We start from the raw sequence: 19478 nt of genomic DNA, 5'->3' as shown, positions 1-19478 counted from the left end.
GTGTCAAGGCCCACACATAGAGAGAGAGAGAGAGAGAGAGAGAGAGAGAGAGAGAGAGAGAGAGAGAGAGAGAGAGAGAGAGAGAGAGAGAGAGAGAGAGAGAGAGAGAGAGAGAGAGAGAGAGAGAGGGAGAGAGGGGTGGATGTCTCGAGTGCACTGGAACACCAAGGGAGAACACTTAGCAGAATTGCCTTCCATTGTTCCTTGCTGCTAAAATCTGCTAAGGCAATTGACCCGAGACAAAGCTGAAGTATCCCTGCATGTTTGACAGGCAAGGGGAAAGGACCTTTCGTCTGACGGAGAAAGGCTTTTTCATCGAATACGTTTTCCTAATTAACAACCCCATACATCCACAGGCAACTCAGAAACAGTGATCTAATCATATGCATCACTAAGACTAAGAAAACAGACACCAAAGAAATCAATTTCTTCTGTACACACAAAAAAAACAAAACTACACAATTTCAGCACATTTCGCCTGAGGTGACTAGAACACTGCGCTGCACACGGTACCGCACTCTGGGTAACAATGGCAGCTTCCAGGGAGAAGCAGTTCAATGCGGGCCTAATTGCCACTCATGGAGCACTTCTCATCAGTTTAGTGGCTGCTGGAGTTTACATAGCCGGAGGCGAGAGCTGAGCTCGCCACGATGTGAGGGAATTCAGCGGTGCTTTGCTCCTCGCCCCTTTCCAAAGGAGTGGCAATCAAACGTGAGAATCTTCACAACACCCCCCCCCGCCCCCACCCCCACCCCCCACACAATATGGGGCTTTTCCTTGAGCACTCCAATAAGTGTGAAAATAAAAGTTCATCACATTCAGTCTCAAAGGGAACAGGGGGGGGGGGGGGTTGCAGGGCAGGGATTAGAACGGACAAGGAGCTGAAGAAATTGAAAGTTCAGCGCCTCAGTTGTGCTTTGACCTTCTCCCTCTTCTTCTACTTGTTCAGCATCTTCTCGTTCTCCTCCTCCACCCTGGCAGACGTCAGAAAGGGGAATAGCTTCCCTCGACCAAGCCACTGAGTGCCTCGGGGTATGAGGGAGAAGAGGTCAATCCCCCCCCCCCCCAGCATCTCACAAACAAGTAGATCCTCTCTCATTTGGATTGGTTTAATTAACACTTGCATTGAAGAGCTGCTGTTGGATGCCTTGGTAGGAGAGAAAAAAACCATTCTATCTCTTTCTCTTTTTCTCTCTGACTCTCCATCTCCCCCCAGCCTTTCTCTTTCCTTCTTTCTCTCTCTCTGCCTCTCATACTCTCTTTCGTTTACTTCTCTCTCTTTTTTGTGTTGCTGGCTGTGTTTGGATTAGGTCTCTGGCTGGCAGTGGGTGAGATAATTACCGCTGACAGCTGCACGGATGGCAGCCACTGCCCCAGCAGCACCTTGTCCCTCCTCTCTTTGATACACACACACACACACACACACACACACACACACACACACACACACACACACACACACACACACACACACACACACACACACACACACACACACACACACAGGGGGGGGACAACAACAGAGCCTGAGAAACAAGGGGAAAACATAAAGAGACGGGAGGGAAAAGAAGAAAAAGAAGAAAGAAAGAAAGAAAGAAGGAAAGAAAGAAAGAAAGGCAGAAAGGAAGAAACAAGCCCCACCCTAAACACCTGTTGGCCCTTTTTTCATTTGTGTCTATTCTTTCTCTGCAGATATGTCGCTCTTGATCAGCATCACGGATCCCTGCAAAAGCATATAAGCTCAAGCAAGCGAACACGTAGATTGAAGAGATCAGATTTCAGGGCGGGAAGTCAATCTCAATGTTGGGAATGAGTAAATACAATTCAGCTGAAATAACAGAAGAACTGGCACAAACTAATAAATAACCAAAATAACATTCCATCCATTCCATGACGCAACAGTTTAAAAAAAAAAATATTCACCTGCGCTGAAGTGAACCTGAGCCTTTACTCAACACCTTAACCCTCCACACAGAGGACATCTGACAACGGGACATGATCACACGGAAAAGCACAACCGAACCACAACACTCACTCTGATCTGATGCTGATCTTTTCAAATCCTCTACTCATAACTAATAACTAAAACACAATACTAATTCCACACAACAAGACCATTCTCCCATTAAATGCCTGCTCAGTCTTGCTACATGGAACAGCATTCCTTTAAAAATATGTTGTGTAATGTAGCAGGTCAAAAATTATCATGACGCTTTGATCACAATGATCTCGCTCTGTAGAAGATTTCTCAGTAAATATTTTATTCACTTAAAAATTCAAGACGTTTTGACGAACAAACGGGCAACCCCGGATAAAACCTCTGGAAAAACCCCGGAGAGCAGGAGCAGGAGCAGGAGCAGGAGCAGGAGCAGGAGCAGTGGGAAGCCGGGCCCTTGCTCCGCTGTGGCTCCCGACTGAATGTCACCTGACGACTGCAATCACTCCGGGGGCTCTGTCGGGGCTTAGCACTGAGCCTGGTCGCCACGGCAACTGGCAGGCCCCAATAAGCCGGCACGGGTCCGCCGGCGGCGCGGATCCATAAGAGGCGAGGAGGCGCACAGGCCCCGCCTCCGGGCCCAGAGCGGAGCGTCTTTAATACATTAGCAAACACCATGAAACACTGAATAAATGTCAGCAATTACACCGCAAAAAAGGAGAGTTTAATAAGGATGTTCCAGGGTCTGTCAATCACTCCCACAGGTACTTCCACAGCTGTCAGTCAAACAGCCATTGAGCCAGCTAGGTGCATGAGTATGTGTCTGTGTCTGTGTGTGTGTGTGTGTGTGTGTGTGTGTGTGTGTGTGTGTGTGTGTGTGTGTGTGTGTGTGTGTGTGTGTGTGTGTGTGTGTGTGTGTGTGTGTGTGTGTGTGTGTGTGTTTGCGTGTGTGTGTGCGCTCAGGAGTGGGGGGCTGGGAGGCAGTGAGCCCAGCAGCTGAAGCCTTTGAAATGAAGTGAAGAGTTTAAGGTGGCTGCCACTCATGCAGCTAAAGCCTCAGCCAGCCTTTCCACCTGTCTCACCGTTCTGACTGATAAAAGGGAAAGGTTTAACATTAACACTGAACTCCTGTAGCCTACGCGTCTACAATAAATCAACACAAACTTACATTTAGGCCACAACAGCACTAATATTTATAATAAACGTATTAAAATCTTACAATAACTTCGATTTTCAGTTAGCAAAAAAAAATAACACTTTCCCAAAGTTTTCCCTTCAGAATGATGTAATAACTCTTCAACAACATGCTCACCTCTTCTATTAGACCTGCCCTCTTACATCACTGTGACCATGTGTGTGCAACTGTAGTCGCCACGCTGCAAAAGCAGTTGCCCTGTTGGAAAAGGTCAATGGCTGTGTTTCTAAACGCGCTGGGAGATATAATGCAGACCTGTGGACAATAATAAGCTGCCACAAGTCAGAGCCTCTGAGCTCCTCCACACACAGTGCACACACCCCTCCAGTGCAACGGCAGGGAGATGAGTTTGCTTATGTGATCAATAAAAAGTATTTCCAGAATAATAGAGGATTTCACCTAAACAAATCTGACATCTCCCTCAACCGACCACACTTTAAAAATGGCTTTAGCCTTTGTTGGTGACCCAAGCTTGTTGGGATGCTGCATAAAATCTGCCGGCTAAATCTCACCGCTGAACCTCCAATATCCGCACACACGATAGTAGAATTTTAATGCGGCATAGCCTAGCTCCAACATCAGGATGCAGCCAAAGCGCTCAAGGCTTTATTATTCAACGTTCCCCTTACTCTCATGCCCTTGGTAGCAATACATAAACCTGTTTGCTTTGAATAAAATGACTGCCCATATTGACTAAGTGTTCCAAGCATTAGAATGTAAAATGAGACGGCAAAGCGGCTCTTTTTTTATTTCGGCCATTCCTCACGTCTTAAGAAGATGACTGAGGAGAGAGGGGAAGGCGCTGATTCTGTCATTCTAAGCCCTGCCTGTCATGTTTATTGGTACAAATCCCCGGGGACGAGGCAAGGTTAATGAGATATGCACTTCCACTGTCTAGCTGGTGTGCAAAAGGGCTTCTATCTAAAGCTAGGGGGAGATATTTCATTATAAAAAAATGGCAGTGGCAAAGCGGGGCCATTATTGAAGCCAACGTTTTTAATATCTCTTCCTCGGGTAGGAGGAAGCAGAGACTTAAGAAAGCCAGCCTGTGGGCTCATATTGTGCCACGCGACTAGGAGACTACAGGTGTGGACCACCCGGCCAGCTTTGCTGTGGCTTCAAATGCACTCATGAACATCACCCCACGGTTATGGGCTGGGCTTGGGGATGTGGTATTGTGGACACGGCGGAGGGCAGTTTGTGGGTAGGGAAGGTGGAACAATTGATGCTCGGTCTGATGTGGTTTTTAGCAACAAGTGAACAAAGGAACCTGGAGCCTGAAGTGCACTTAGAACTGTATCAAAAACAAAACAGACCAAGACCAGTTCAGGATTGAAGTACATTTGGCCACAAAGAAGGCAATTATCGATTCAATAGAAGAGGAATGTACTGAGGTTTGCCAAACAGTTGAAAGTGCAGGTTCATGTGGTTCATTCAGTGACGTGCAGTAAACAGATATCCCTCTTAGAAATTAGCCTACACAGTACAGGAAGCTGCCAACATTTGAATACTTTAAAAAACAAAACCTGGTTTTGTGTAGAAGAGTTTAGAAGCTCTTCTGGATATAGGAAAAAAAATATCAGAAATGAACGTACAAACCCACATTACATTTTCTTAAATAATAAAAAAAACACAGAAGTGGCCAGATGAAAAGGAAACCGCTGGCTCTGCTGGCTCCGCTGGCTCCGCTTCCGAGGACGTGTGTGACATGGAGCCACGCAACCGGCATGGGAACATCTTCGGGTGTCAGGATTGGAAATGGGGGTGTATGGGGGGGGGGGAGGTCGGGGGTTGGGGGAAGTTCCACAGGGATCAGTGCAAGGACCTCTTCTGATCACAGTCACTCTTGTTTCCCTGAAAGGCGGTGGACTGTGACCAGGGCGGGAGAGGTCAGAGACACAGCACTGGGTGATCTTTAGTGTCCACACACAGAGGACAAGGGGAGGGGACTTGCTCCAACATCTTAATTAGGTTTAACATCTTGCGCTTGACAGATGGTTTCAGTATTGGTGATATCTTAATAGTTTCTTCCCATATGGATACGTAGTGGTGGAAAGCAGGATATTTTAGGAGGTATTTGAATAATTCATTACTCACAGAGAAGGCACGTTGTCAACAATGACCTAAGAGTCCCTTCAAGCTGATGAATACTCAAGCACATTATTAGAAGGTGGTGGCTATTCTCCAGAAACTTCTATAATAACCTCAGCACATTCATAAACAAAGAGAGGAAATTAATCTTTTTTTTTTAAACTTCTTTCCTACACTGAGCAGTATATGTATTTCACAAAAAGAAATAATAAACTGCCTTTAAGCTCACGGGATGTCTTGTGTTCCACACCATATGTCTGAATACACAGTTGATATACTTTAGGTTTCTGTTTATTCTAAAGGTTTCCATCAGAGCAGCCCCTCACCATCAATGACAATTACAGTTTTTTTTTTTACTGCCTCAAAGTCCACCATGCCAAGAAATCCCTTCACCTAAAACCACCACAGAGACTGCAAAACGGAGGGATTTTCCCCGACTTCCTGAGTAAAACAAACACGCGGTGCTGTCTCAAGACTGAATCGCTCCTTACCGAGTCGTCTGATGCCGAGGCTGGCCAGCCGTCCCATTGTTGGTGCCGCACGGGGATATTTGTCAGGTCTGAGATGTTTCTCTTCACCTGCGGGAGAGAATCATATTAGCCATATTAGCACAGAGAATCACAGCCATATTAGCACAGAGAATCACAGCCATATTAGCACAGGGGCAAATAATACCTGATCACTGAAGCATGGTCTCTCAAAACACTCATATGTATATTTTAGCGAGTTTAATAGTTTGAAACATTCAAGAAACACTTGATTTGTATCAGATTCCCTCGTCAGTCCGAATCTCCAAACACCCTCTCTTTCCCCCCTGTATCAAAATCGCCACCGTCGTCACGGTGAATTGGACGTCAAGGCCGCGGGGAAGGCCAAGCAGACAGAGCGCAATCCCACTAACACTGTTTGCATTCCGCAGATGCCACGCCTAATGCCCAGGGACAACAGCCCCACACTCTGAAATGAACAGTATTTCTCTTGGGCCTTTCAGGGGCCGTGTATCTGCACTTGATAACACTGGGCGCTTTTAAACAGTTAGCGGCCTGCCCTCGGCCCGGCCTGCCCCCTGCCAGCGCCTGTTGGTTTAAAGCCCAACGCCAGGCTGATGTGTGCAGGACGGGGGTGATCAAAGCAGGGGCGCGCAGCGGCTGAGCCGGGGGCCGGGGGTTCGAGGGGCTTGAGCCGCATTACCCCCACAGAATGCTCTCCAACCCTGCGGGGGCAGTTACAGAAGCAGAGCAAACGGCCTTCCCATTGTTCTCTCCGAAAGCCCTCTCTCGCACACACAGCCCGTAATCCTCGCCTCGCTCTCCACCTTTGCACGGCCGGGCAGGGCCAGGCCCCGACGCATCCTCGGCCAGACCGAGGGCTCGTGCCCACGGAGGCAGAAATGAGGGGCGGCAGGGAGCGACTGTGAAAACAGAGGAAGTGGAACACGGAGAAGGGGGGTGGGCGATGGAGGAGAGAGAGGAAGGGGACGAGACAGGAGCCATTCGAGGTGGGCTTTTGGAGGTACATTCTTTCACCTGTTAATGAATCAATTTACTCACGTAATGTTCATTTTGCTACACGGGTAACGCTAATTTGTCTCACTGAAGTACCGTGCGAGCCCTGTATGGACATTTAAAGACTTGTCATTACCTACTGGGTGCATGGATGATGAATCTCTGCTCTAAGACCTGTGTCTTTTGCCCATTATGCACTGCAAGTTGTGATGCATGGTTCTTTGGCTTCAGCCATATAAAGGGAAGCTGGAGGAGTGTCCTGAAACGGAGCCTTGGACTGTCTGTCTTCCTTCTTTCTAGCTCTACCTCTGTTTGTGTTTGTGTGTGTGTGTGTGTGTGTGTGTGTGTGTGTGTGTGTGTGTGTGTGTGTGTGTGTGTGTGTGTGTGTGTGTGTGTGTGTGTGTGTATATCTATCTTTGTGTTTCTATCAGTCTCTCTCTCTCAGCGGTAAAGGACACCGGCCCAACACACACATTGGCTGTGGCGTCCTTTATGAAGTGGGGCGAGGTCAGTCGGGGTGGCCGCTGTTATTACAGAGTGTAATATCTGTGTTTGACCAGAGGGCTACAGGGATTTCGGCACAGAGCCCTGACCAGCAGGCGGGCGTAAACACCGCCGCCCAGCTGTAATGAAGCGCCGGGGGGTCAAAGGTCGCAGCAGCCCTGGAGAAAGAAGAAACTAATGCCAATGAGGAGGTCCTGTCTGCAGCATATAGCTGCTTCAGCGCGGCGCGGAGCGGCCGGCCTCTCCTCTGGGACCCCCCACAGTTCACCCTCTCTCCTAAACGCCTGCGGTTATGAGACCCACTTCATGTCGTTCTTCTGTCAATCCAGCACAGATATACCTCAGAGCTGTTTCATTCACAAGCACAGATATACCTCACTTTCTACAGCACAAAACCTGTACCTCTCATTTTTCTCTCTACGCTTGTAGATACCAACAAACAGCAACATTTGAACATTACGAAATGTATTGTTTATTCAGCTCTGACTTCAACAGCAGCTTTAAAAATTCACTAGTTTTGTTTATGCTCGTGGTTGCAGTCCTTATGCACGGCGGCGCGTCAAAAGCGATGTCAGTTCGGATGGCGTTTGGTGTGCTTTGGTGTCGTTTCGGCTGGTTGCTCACCTCCCAATTTTAGTAACCTGACACATGTGGTTCGGCGGGCGCATTCACAACATGGATGGCTACTTTAGATGAACGTATGCTAGCTTTGCTCACTTGTGTGATCACGAACGGGTGTTTGAGTCCCTGCTCTCTGGCAGCGTATGAACTTGTTCTTTTGCTTAATGTATTGATGTATTGTTGAACGATGCTGGCAAGGTAGTTTGTGTGTTACGTTACCGCCTTGTCTGATGACAAATGAATACTAGTGATACAGCTTAACCGTCATGTCATGTATTTCACTGTGGTCTAACTCGGCACATTGCCTCTTCTTCTTGCTGATTTCAGCAATTTAGACGGTATTTTTCTCGACAGCGTCACAAATCATTTAGGAGAAGAGTGCAGTGAATCAAATGTGCAGTGTGCATCTGCACACTGAAACCTGAGTCCACTGTTGCTTAGCTGGCTTGTCTGACTGATACGTTTGCGTGATCCGACAGTGTTGCTGGTTCATCATTTCCTGCCCTTATGGGATGGCGTCCAGTAATCTTTGGGAGAGACTTCAGACCTGCACAGACACATCTGAGCCCCTCTCTTCCTTGATTATCTCTCTCTGATGGGCTCCCATAATTAAAGAGTCTGAAAACATATCCAGACGTGACATGGATAAACATGAGTAAACATGACAAACACAGACAACGCATCCCATTGAAAAACATCAGATTGACATCATCATCATTTCTTTTGCCTTGCTTTAATGGCATTAAAAAAAAAAAAAACATGTGCCATAATGGAGTAGCTCTCGTCCAATCAAATTGCTCAGTCAGAAAAAGGGTTGTGCAAATGAGCCACAAATGACGACACTGAGACACGACACTGAGACAGACGACACTGAGACAGACGACACTGAGCAAGGAAGCTATTTCCCCAAAAGCACAGAGATGATGACCTCTTCATGAGGATTTACTCTCACTTCTGCCAACACTCACTAATCAAGGGCCCTCCACAGAAGTGTCACATTTACTAGGTGACAACGATCACTTCACTGGACTCTTCAGCTCAGACTCAACTATTGTAGCATCTGAGAACGAGAGATTCTCAACGATACGGCTGGAAGGGCCTCGCATTTGTAGCATGTCCTGGAAGATTACTTGGAGCACGTGATGCAATTTGACTTTGCTCTGCCTTCAAAAAAGAAAAAAGCTCATTTCTATTAAATCCTGCTTCTGCTGGCATTTGATTTTAAATGTCACAATAGAGACAAGCTCTGGCGGATGAACGACCCTCAGTTGTGGAAATGTAATACTTGATAGACATTATTTATTAAACTATGCCGCAATCTATGAGATAATGACATCTTATAAGCCAGCGCTTCTCCGGGGACTCTCTGTTTATTTTACATCTATGGACATGTTCACATTCACGTTTGCATTTCCAGTCAGAGCACACATGGTGTGTTAAGAGCTGGGTGGAAAATGACACAGTGTGCCATAGAAGAATTCAATCCTTTGTATTTCACAAATACATCAAAAAGGGTGTTCAGCAAACATGGAGATGAAACTACTTGAAAATAAATGTATTGATTGTATTGGTGTCAGTCAGGAAGAAAGGGGTCTCCTTGGGCCGCAGCCTACTACTGATGCCCAGACACATTGGGAAAGGAGCTTCATGCTGCCACCTAACTGCTAATCACGAAATTACACAGTTTCGAAAAAACCCAGTCTCTCAGACAAGGCTGAGGACTATACTGCATCCCATCCCACTATCTGATCCTGACTACAACAGACAAGGAGGAAAGTGTATATATATATATATATATATATATATATATATATATATATAAAATAAATAATACAAACAGGTCATGCCAAAAATAACCATGCCACAACGCAGAGAGGACACCCCACAGAGGTGTATCTGAGTGCATGCGCTGGTCTTCCTCGGACATGAATTAAAACGCTACGTGACATTTGGACCCACGTCATCACGAGCGCCTAGCTGGCCAAGGACAACGTAATGACCATGAGTCATAAAATGAAGCATTTTAAAATTTGTATGTTTAACAAACACGGCAAAGTTTACATGTTTGACACTGGCGAGCATATTCGATTACACTGACGTCAACGAGACACACACACACACACACACACACACACACACACAGACACACTAATGATCCAATCTTTCTAAATGCCAAGTACTGGTAATCCCTGGCTGGAGAAGAATCAAAGAGTAGAGAGAAAAAAAGGTTGCTGTTAAACAGTCTCAAGCGCTCCAGCACCAGATGCCTTTTATTCACACTCTTTCTACCGCTTCTATCATTCTTTCTTTCCCTCCCTCCCTCTCTCTCTCTCTCCCCCACCACCCACACTTCTCCTCTAAGGCGTCCATCTCTCCAGCTGCAGAGTTTAAAGAGTGGAGGGGCCCGGTGCAGAAATCCCCAGGACGGCTCGTCTGGTCACGGACGCCCCCGGCCCTGTCGGCCAGCCCCTATTCTACCCGCCACTTTCCTGGCAAACATTTACTCTGCAGCTTAACAGCCCCGCATTCGGAGTGAGGAATGCCAATCAGATGGAGACCAAATGATGGCAGAGAGAGAGATAGAGAGAGAGAGAGAGAGAGAGAGATGGGTAGAGTGAGTGAGGGAGACAGACAGATAGGATGGAGAGAGAAAAAGAGAGAGGGAGAGAGAGATGGGAGGTGGAGGAGGAGTAGGATATACGTTCCCTGGGAGCCACAAGGCAAAGCCAGAGCCTTTGGCAAAAACAAACAAGGGGACAGGACTCTCTTTCCATTGATCTGCACAAGCAGGGAGCAGAGGCTGAACTTCAGCTAAGACAAAAGACGACCCAAAGGGGAGAAAGATGGCCAGCAGAGGCGTGCATATGCAGCCTGGGGATGACAATGAGAGAGGGAGAGGGAGAAGGAGGGAGAGAGAGAGAGAGAGAGAAGAAAGAGTAAGTGAGGGGGGTGGGAAGAGATGGCAACTTTAAGATGGTGTTGCTGTTTTTTTTTTAATATAAGCTTGCCATTTGCTTGTCAAAGCACTGTGAAAAGCTTTTTGATGAAGACACCAACATGTTTGATGCAAAAAAAAACATCACACTCAAAAATGACTAAACACTGAGTAAAGATGTTTAGGCCCCAATGGCTCATATTCGAACAGATCAGAGAGCTTCACATTGTCCATAATGTGTAAATGCTTCTGATATTAAAAGGCATTACATCAAAGGCTTCTGATATTAAAAAGGCATTACACCAGATTCATGAAGAAACTAAACCTAGCATCTTTAACAAACATCTCCGTGGACGCCCAGGAAGCCCTTTAAAAGACGAGCACGTGTCAGAGGCAAGATTTCACCAGCGTCTAACCAGGCTTCTCCCTGTCTGCAACCCAGGCCTGCTTCACTCCTCTCAGCCAGCCTCCCCAGCCTCCACTGCCTCCCTTTCTCCACGGGCTGCCCTTCCTGCTCAGCAGAAACACTTAGGGCTCACAGTGGGTGCTCATCAAGACCATCTGCTGGGGAGGGGAGGTGGGAGGGCTGTAGGGGAGTCGGAGCACCAGGCCCGGCCCCATTAATCTTCTCAATTAGCACCATTACAGGCCCCAGAAGCAGGCGAGGCCGCGGCAAAGGTGGGAAATGGCTAACAGCACGGCGGCAAAGATGATGACATTGAGGGTAGGATCAGAGAATGGGGGCGGGTGGGGAGGGGAGAGACAGACAGAGAGAGGGAGAGGGAGAGGGAGAGGGAGAGGGAGAGAGAGAGAGAGAGAGAGAGAGAGAGAGAGAGAGAGAGAGAGACCAGTGCTGGTGATGTTAAGAAAATGGCTTCAGTACAGAGGCAAGAGAAACGATGATGATGAAAATGCTGCAGACTAAAAGTGTGGGTGAACTCTGGTGCTGAGGCTGTGGAAGGCCTTGAAGTCCCTGGAGGCTCAGAGGGGCACAGAGACACGTTCACCCAGCGAGGCAGGCAATGAGAGATTCTCACAGCTGCATTTCAGACCAAATCACTTAGGCCAGTCACACATAGAATCCATCTCCTCATCCACCCGTCCAATTAGGGCCCAGCCCTGTGGCTCATCGCTGCGTCATTGTCTGGCAGCCGCGGTCTCTGCTGAGGGTTTTGTTTAATGTTCACCGGAGCAAACTTTGTTCACGCAGCAGACGCCTGCGACTGACTTCAAAGGCTTCTGTTTTCTCTGTGAGCGCATTGAGACGCCCTATTGCGGATCTTAGGAGAAGGGGACATGGGCTGGCGGATGGGGGGGGAGGGGGGGCTTTGCTGCCGATCCGTGGGGAGCTTGTTACATTTAACGCCACGCAGACTACCCACTGTGAATAATTAATGGGGCCATTTCGCATGGTTCCATGCAGATTACCGAGGGCCTCGGAGAAGAGAGACGAGGCCGACGAGGGTGGGGTCGGTGTGTTTGGTGTACGGATTCACTTTTGGGTCTGTTTGTGTTCTTGAAAACGTCTTAATACAACACGGCTGGCCCACTCAATGGACTGATTCCACAAACAGATATGATGGAGCGAGGGGGGAGGCTGTGTTCGGACTACAAAGCTTCATGTTGGACTCAGCTCTGACTTTCTCTGTGCTGACTTTTTACTTTTGAGTTAACAATTAACCTACCCCTGTAATTATAGAGAGAGAAGCCCTTGGCATTCACACAACATAAGACACTCTCATAATACACATGTCCAAAACAACAAAAACAACAATAAGAACTACAAATTCTTCCTGCACTAGATGGTGCGCAGTGCTGATGGACACGTATGCCATGAATTATAGTGTTAAATGACCAAAGACATTTTGAAATAAAAAGGAAAAAAGTTAATTGTTAGAGTTCTTGTCAAGATCACAGACTGAAGATTGGATTTGTATCCAACCTAAGTGCACATGAAAATAGCCCAAGTATGACTAGAGAGAAAAACAGACTGCATCTGAAAAAGCCAGAGGGTGATGATATGAGTCATGAGTAGAGAAAAATTGCAGGTTACATTTTCCCCATAACATGAATGTAGCCAGAAAGACTTAGCCCCATATTTATACCATAAAGGGAGTCATGGACAATCCTTCCACTATTACCCATAGATAAGATGGAAGTAGTGCATCTTGCCTAAAACTGTAAGTGCTGGGCCTACAGCACCCCCCCCCCCCCCCCCCCCCCCGACCCCCCCTGCACCAGCGTCAATGAATATTTCATGGGCTCTCAAATCCTGTGTTTAATTTGGGCTCCACGAACGAAGCGGGGCTCCCTGCTCGCTATCATCCCCCCCCAGCCACTCCACAACCACAAACCCTCCTGCCCAAATGTCGCCCTGCACTTGCCAATTTGTCTTCAGATCAAACAGATTTGGGGCCGTTTAGACGGCGCACGGTCACGATGAGAGGGAGATCTGCCTCTGCTCGCTAGGCTAATACAAAGCCTAGTAACACCCAGCAAAGGCATATGGGGGCTTCAGAATTACCCTGTGTTGAACGCTACTAATAGCCTAAATATTGGGAATTTCTGCCACTGATAAGCATGTCGATATACAATTTCTTTTAAGAATTTTTTTTTGTTTGTCAGTTTTAGAATTATACAGTTTTCCAGTGTTTGAGTATTGTTGGGATTTAGGGTCACCTATAGGTCATGCTGTAGGAAATGAGTTCAGTGAAAATGTGTATGAAAAAAAAATGTAAGCGACAGAGAATCAGGGGAACGGCAGTAGAACATAGAACCGGCCAGTGGACCGCTCACCTCCTGGATGGTTTTGCTGGCGGGGAAGTTCAGGCTGTAGTCCCTCTGGGCCTCACGGTGGCTGATCACGAGCAGGAAGTTCTGATTTAATGACTCTTGAAGCGTGCTGGACGACACAGACACACACACACACAGGAGACAAAAACAAAACAAAATTGATTTGTTAGTGTCAAGCAGGGAAACGAGTACAAACTCGTCAGACGCTGGCCCCTGCCGTGTGGAGCTTCCCCTCTCACCAGGGGCACGGCTGCTGGAGGAGGCTGGACAAGCTCAGGCTGGGTCTGCTGCTGCTGCTGCTGCTGCTGCCTCCAGCCTGCCCCTCACCGGCTCATCCCACCCAGCATGAGGCCTGGCTGGGCCAGAGAGCACCGCACACTCCACTCTTACAAAGACTCTCTCTCTCTCTCTCCCCTAATATTTCTCTCTGTTCCCCCAATACCCCTTCTCTATGTCCCTCCTTTTCACATCCTCACCCCATCTCTCCTTCCTTCTTTCTCTCTCTCGCTCTTTCTCTTTCTCCCTCCTTCTCTCTTAGAGCCACGTCCCAGCAGCCAGATGGGGACAGGACACACCATTGCACAAAAGAGAGGCTGGCCGTTGCAGGTCACGCTAAATGGGATGTCAAGCAGCACTCAAGCTGGTCTCCACGAGTGTCCGGCTGGGAGCTGCTGACTGGCCCATGGGGGTGGAGGGGAGAGGAGACGCGCGCTTATAGGAAAGCTGCGTGCTGCACTCCCATGCAGCGAGCGCCAAGGGCGTCACTTCAGATGATGACACATTTTTCAGCAAGGTCAAGTGGCGTTCTGAGTAAACGCTCTGGCCTGCGTGGATGCATATGAATCAACAGCTTAGTGGTGGTGGTGGCGAGCGGCGAGATAGGAGGAGAGAGGAGAGAAGAGAAGAGCTAGGGATTTAATATGTAGCATCCACATTAATTATGCAATCAGCAGTTTAATCTGAGGAGCTTTGGACGAGCTTATGTTAACAGAAGCCCAAATTTACTGTAATGACAGCATATTTACATTGACTAAAACTCTGAAATCAATATGTAAATGTAATGTTTGTTGTAGCTAGTGGCCAGATGATTGGGAAGCGTGTGTGTGTGTGTGTTTTTTTTTTTTGCCCATTGTGTGCTTGTGCGTGAGAGGGAGAGAGAGCGCGCGTGTGTGCGTGTGTGTGTGTGTGTGTGTGTGTGTGTGTGTGTGTTGGGATGTTCAGAGGTGGACTTGAGTACTCAGGCGAGCCAAATGGAGATTTAGTCATGAGGCTGGACTCTCTGGAGCCGGCAGGACAGACTGCTGCTCAGTACAGTGGAAAAACACTGAGCAGATGTTTCAAAGGAGGCTCGCTGTCTGGCTACCAACAACATCCTCTCATTTCTATTTCTATGCCATTGGAACTCATGCAAGTGCCTCTCTAAAGGAAAACTCACATTTGCTAAGTTTTCAATAGAGAAAGGACCACTAGCAGTCCAGTGTTGTGACAAAAACAAATGTCTTACAGTAACAGCGTCTATCAAAACAACTATCTGTCCCAAGCAAAAGCAACTTTTTTTGGGAGGGGGGTGGGTATTGACAGAGGCCAGATGCTGAACTAAAATGAACAAGTGAAGACAGCTAATGGATCAATATTGTCCTTATTTTACCAATACATTGATTACACAATTACCACGATTCATGAAGTTTGAGAAATATCTGTCTCACTGCGACTTGAATGTAAATGCAGTAGGCTTCATTTTTATGTGGCCAGGTCAACAAAAATGTTAAGAATGCAGAATGCAAAAAAAGTACCAGTGTAGCAGAATACATTCTTCCTACATGCACAGACACATGGGCAGTCTGAGCCGGCCACAAACACACATGTAGAAATGGATAGAATTACTAAGTGACCATTTGTTTCACAACACTCCATATAAAAAAAATATATGTCTGAGCAGATTTAACACACAACAACACCGGCATTTACAAGAGGAAAAATATTGGACTGAAACGATTTGTTTTACACTGTAAAGACGCAGAAATAAAGAAAACTCTGGCCACTGACTTTGCGTTCCTTTGTTCATAACTGGCTGACAGTGTGCTCAAGCATCCACCATCTTGGCTTATGCGTCCTCACTTCACCAGGGGAGTGCTGACGCCATTCTCACAGCTACGCTTGAGCTGAACGCATGCCAAGAATAGGTTGTTAGCGTTTATAATCAGTGATTTACAGAGTTGTTGTAGGAGCACGCCCAACCACCACTTCCACTACGACCACAGGCAAATGACTGTTAGTGTACCTTTTTGACCGCTTAATCAAAAAAGTTAATTTCAGACCCAGCTCAATTTACACACTTCTGATTATATGGCTGGCATCAGGGGAGAGCTGGTGTTGATTAGATGGCTCATTGCAGTGGTGGTCTCCTCCATAAAGACACATTTAATAAAGCAACAACAACAAAAACACAAAACAAAACAAAGTCACTTCTAATTACATTTTCTTCCTTGGACGAGTCAAGTAGCAGTAAGTATTACATAACGTTCGAAAAACCTATATGCGACCGCAACATATACTCTAATTCTATTTAATTCCACAATTTCAATATTTTCCTAATTTCTTATTTGAAGAGCTGTGAGAATAAACTCCATGAGAAATGAGGCTCTGGAGTTGGTCTATGGTACAGAGCAAAGATAGCAGAGAGAGGGAGAGAGGGAGAGAGAGAGAGAGAGAGAGAGAGAGAGAGAGAGAGAGAGAGAGAGAGAGAGAGAAGTTCACAGACGTGCCCTGGATGCTGAACACGGGATGAGGTGCTATTTTTATTTCCACCCTTACTTGAAAAGCTGTTAGCTCCAGATGTGAGGCTTTAAGAGGTGTTGAGTGTGTGTGTGTGTGTGTGTGTGTGTGTGTGTGTGTGTGTGTGTGTCACCTGGCCTAGCCTGCTTGTGCCCTTGCCGACTCCGGGCCTCCGTACCCCCTGAGGTGCCCCAGACAGAAATGTCACCCCTCTTCTGAGTCAGAAAATAAACCGCGGCGGAGAGGAGAGGCGACTCAACAGATTGGTGGGGTTGTTAGATAAGTCCCCCCCCACCCCCCACCCACCCCACCCCACCCCACCGCGTCTCCCAGGGAGAACACAGAAAGGAGAACAGAACCTTATTAAACTCACGCCTGCACAAGTCTTACGGCACCATGCTCACCTTACATTGCGTTCACTACAACAGCACGCACGCGCACGCGCACACACACGCACGCACGCACGCACGCACGCACGCACGCACGCACGCACGCACGCACGCACGCACGCACACACACACACACACGCGCGCACACACTTCACGGCCATGGTCACTTCACCACAGTAGATGTAAAAGGAGAAGGAATATCCACACAATGATTTCAAACACTCCCAGAGAAAGTGTTCACATTTTTCACCTCACGGTCTTCGTCGGGCAAACCGATTGTGGGCAGCACAATCCTCAGGACCCACAAGTGTTAATGTCCTGTTTTTGGGTCCTGCACCTGAACCCTACTGTGGACCCCCTTCAAGTGTTAATGTCCTGCACCTGAACCCTACTGTGGACACCCTCCACCACACTACCCATGCCAGAGATCATCAGTTTACCGCAAACATTTAGCCCTCCATCTCTTCACTGGATATCATCAGGCCACCTCACAATGGGATTATTATCTGATGGGTGTCATTCGTAGCCGATAACGTACAGTGTGACCCCCCCCCAGCTCTGCCTGCTGTGGGAGATCATATGAGAGGGGGGCCCACAGACGAAAGGCTGAAATGACTCTTTCCTCACACACTCTTTCCTCACACACGCTGGTGACTCATTTGGGTTTGAAAATGAAGAGAACCTTAAACAAACACTCCTCTGGAAGAAACAGAAAAAGATGATGATTCATACTGAATTATTCATTCATTCACCGGCCTTAATTATTTATGCAGCGGATTAAAGCTCTTGGATACCTCGTTGTGTAGACAATCAGTCAACAGTACCTTTAGAGCGAGAGTGAACTAGCTGGGGGGGGGGGGGGGGCAGAGGAAGGAAGCTAAGCTTGGACTCGTGAGTGGATTGCAATAACTACCTGGAGGGAGGGCTCTTCTCTCTCCACTTCTCTGCAAGCTGCCCAATTTATTTTCTAATCAAATAGAGGATTTAAATGAGCTGGTGCGCAGGACGTGTGTGTGTGTGTGTGTGTGTGTGTGTGTGTGTGTGTGTGTGTGTGTGTGTGTGTGTGTGTGTGTGTGTGTGTGTGTGTGTGTGTGGGGGGGGGTAGTATTTGATTTGGTCTGTTTGCGTTAGGTGTGCAGATATGCTTTGCTGTAATTGCCAACAGTCGCTTTTATTTGTTAAGTTCTCTCTCATTTTTTCCCCCCCGCCTCCTTGGCTCCCAATTATGAGCGAGCAGAGTAATCTTGCAGCGCTGGAGAAGAGTACGAATGCAGCGGCAGTTTAAGATGGCCGAATGCCAGAGCACACTCGCATATTGCAACAAAACAAACGTAAAAAATGACACGTTCCTACTGTTATTGCCTATTGTTTTATCCAAATGCAGCCCCTTCTGCATTGCAATGAGTGGGGGAGGGGACAGGATTACCTAAGTAACCAAGACATCATCATCAAAACCACTGTTTTTACCTAACCTTATCTACAATCAACAACATTTACCTAACCTTATCTACAATCAACAACATTTACATAACCTTATCTACAATCAACAACTTCACTGCTTTTACCTAACCTTATCTACAATCAACAACTTCACTGCTTTTACCAAACCTTATCTACAATCAACCACCTTTCATTGCTGGTCCAGTCACAGCAAGTTCCACAGTCGTCAATGTTTTACTTTTTAATTTTATTTAATTATAAGTTATTAATAATTCATTATTAATTATTCAATTTTGAAGCAAGTAAGCATGTCCAAAAATGTGTCTGTTAAATCATATTTGGAAACCTTATCACTGTTGACAGCAAACTGCTATGTTCAGCACCTGGTGTACTGATTTCTGTGAACTGAAAGATTTCACTGATGATACAGGTGCACGTCAGAGGGGCAATATATTAGGGCTTGGAATTGCCACAGAAGCAACGCTACAATATGATCATAATATTTGGGCATATAATATTATTGCGATTCTTTACATTTTAAGCTTTTATGATTTCTTTTGTGATGCAAGAGAAGAATAAGGTCTTGCGCCATTTTGTGGACTTCACTTCGCAATGGCATTACAGTAGACGAACGTACCAAAATAAAATTCAAACCAATAAAAAATGTTTAAAAATATTAAATAAATAAATATCCCCGTTGGGATGGGCATGAGTACTAATTTAATCGAGTACTCGCAACTGATATAACACAATAAATGCATGACTGAACGTTTAACGAATATATATATATATATATATATATATATATATTTATATATTTATTTATTCAACAGTAAGATCCGGTCGAACGATTCATTATTTGCTAACCGGACAAGATACATTCCATGAGTGAGTACAAATTTACATGTGAGTGTCAAAATTCTCTCAACTTGGCTGCAGAGTGACGGTATTCATTGCTTGGCAACGCTGGACGCCGAAAACCCAGGTAGGAACTACTTAGTGGGTTGGAGAATTGCTAAAAAAAAGTAGACAGCACTTTGTAGCACTAACTAGCTAACAATGGCTATGGCAACGTGCAGTGAGGTGTGGAAACACTGACAAAATATAACAGTTTTATAACAGTGCAGTGCATGTTATGCAGCACAAACCTGTCATATAACTCTACTACTAGTAGTACAATGCATCATCACCTTCCATTTAAGCACAAAATGTTGAGCACAAAGGAAGAGGCTAGCCAGACACAAAATGATTTGGCCAATAAACAAAACAGTAGCCAAATGTTTGTTGGTGATTT

The 19478-nt window shown here is 46.6% G+C and overlaps 1 protein-coding gene across 1 annotated transcript in view; it reads right to left on the bottom strand.

Moving 5' to 3' along the window:
- faf1 (Fas (TNFRSF6) associated factor 1) overlaps nt 1-19478 on the bottom strand; it is a 76878-nt gene that overhangs the window by 36683 nt on the left and 20717 nt on the right. Inside the window, exons 7-8 of the mRNA XM_012821839.3 lie at nt 13584-13689; nt 5714-5800 (exon numbers count right to left, since the gene is read on the bottom strand). Of these exons, the coding sequence (XP_012677293.1) occupies nt 5714-5800; nt 13584-13689 (193 nt within the window). The remainder of the gene's footprint in view (nt 1-5713; nt 5801-13583; nt 13690-19478) is intronic.

This window comes from Clupea harengus, chromosome 10 (assembly GCF_900700415.2).
Source record: "Clupea harengus chromosome 10, Ch_v2.0.2, whole genome shotgun sequence".
In the NCBI taxonomy this organism is placed as follows: Eukaryota; Metazoa; Chordata; class Actinopteri; order Clupeiformes; family Clupeidae; genus Clupea; species Clupea harengus.
This window is presented reverse-complemented; position numbering and strand designations above follow the sequence as displayed.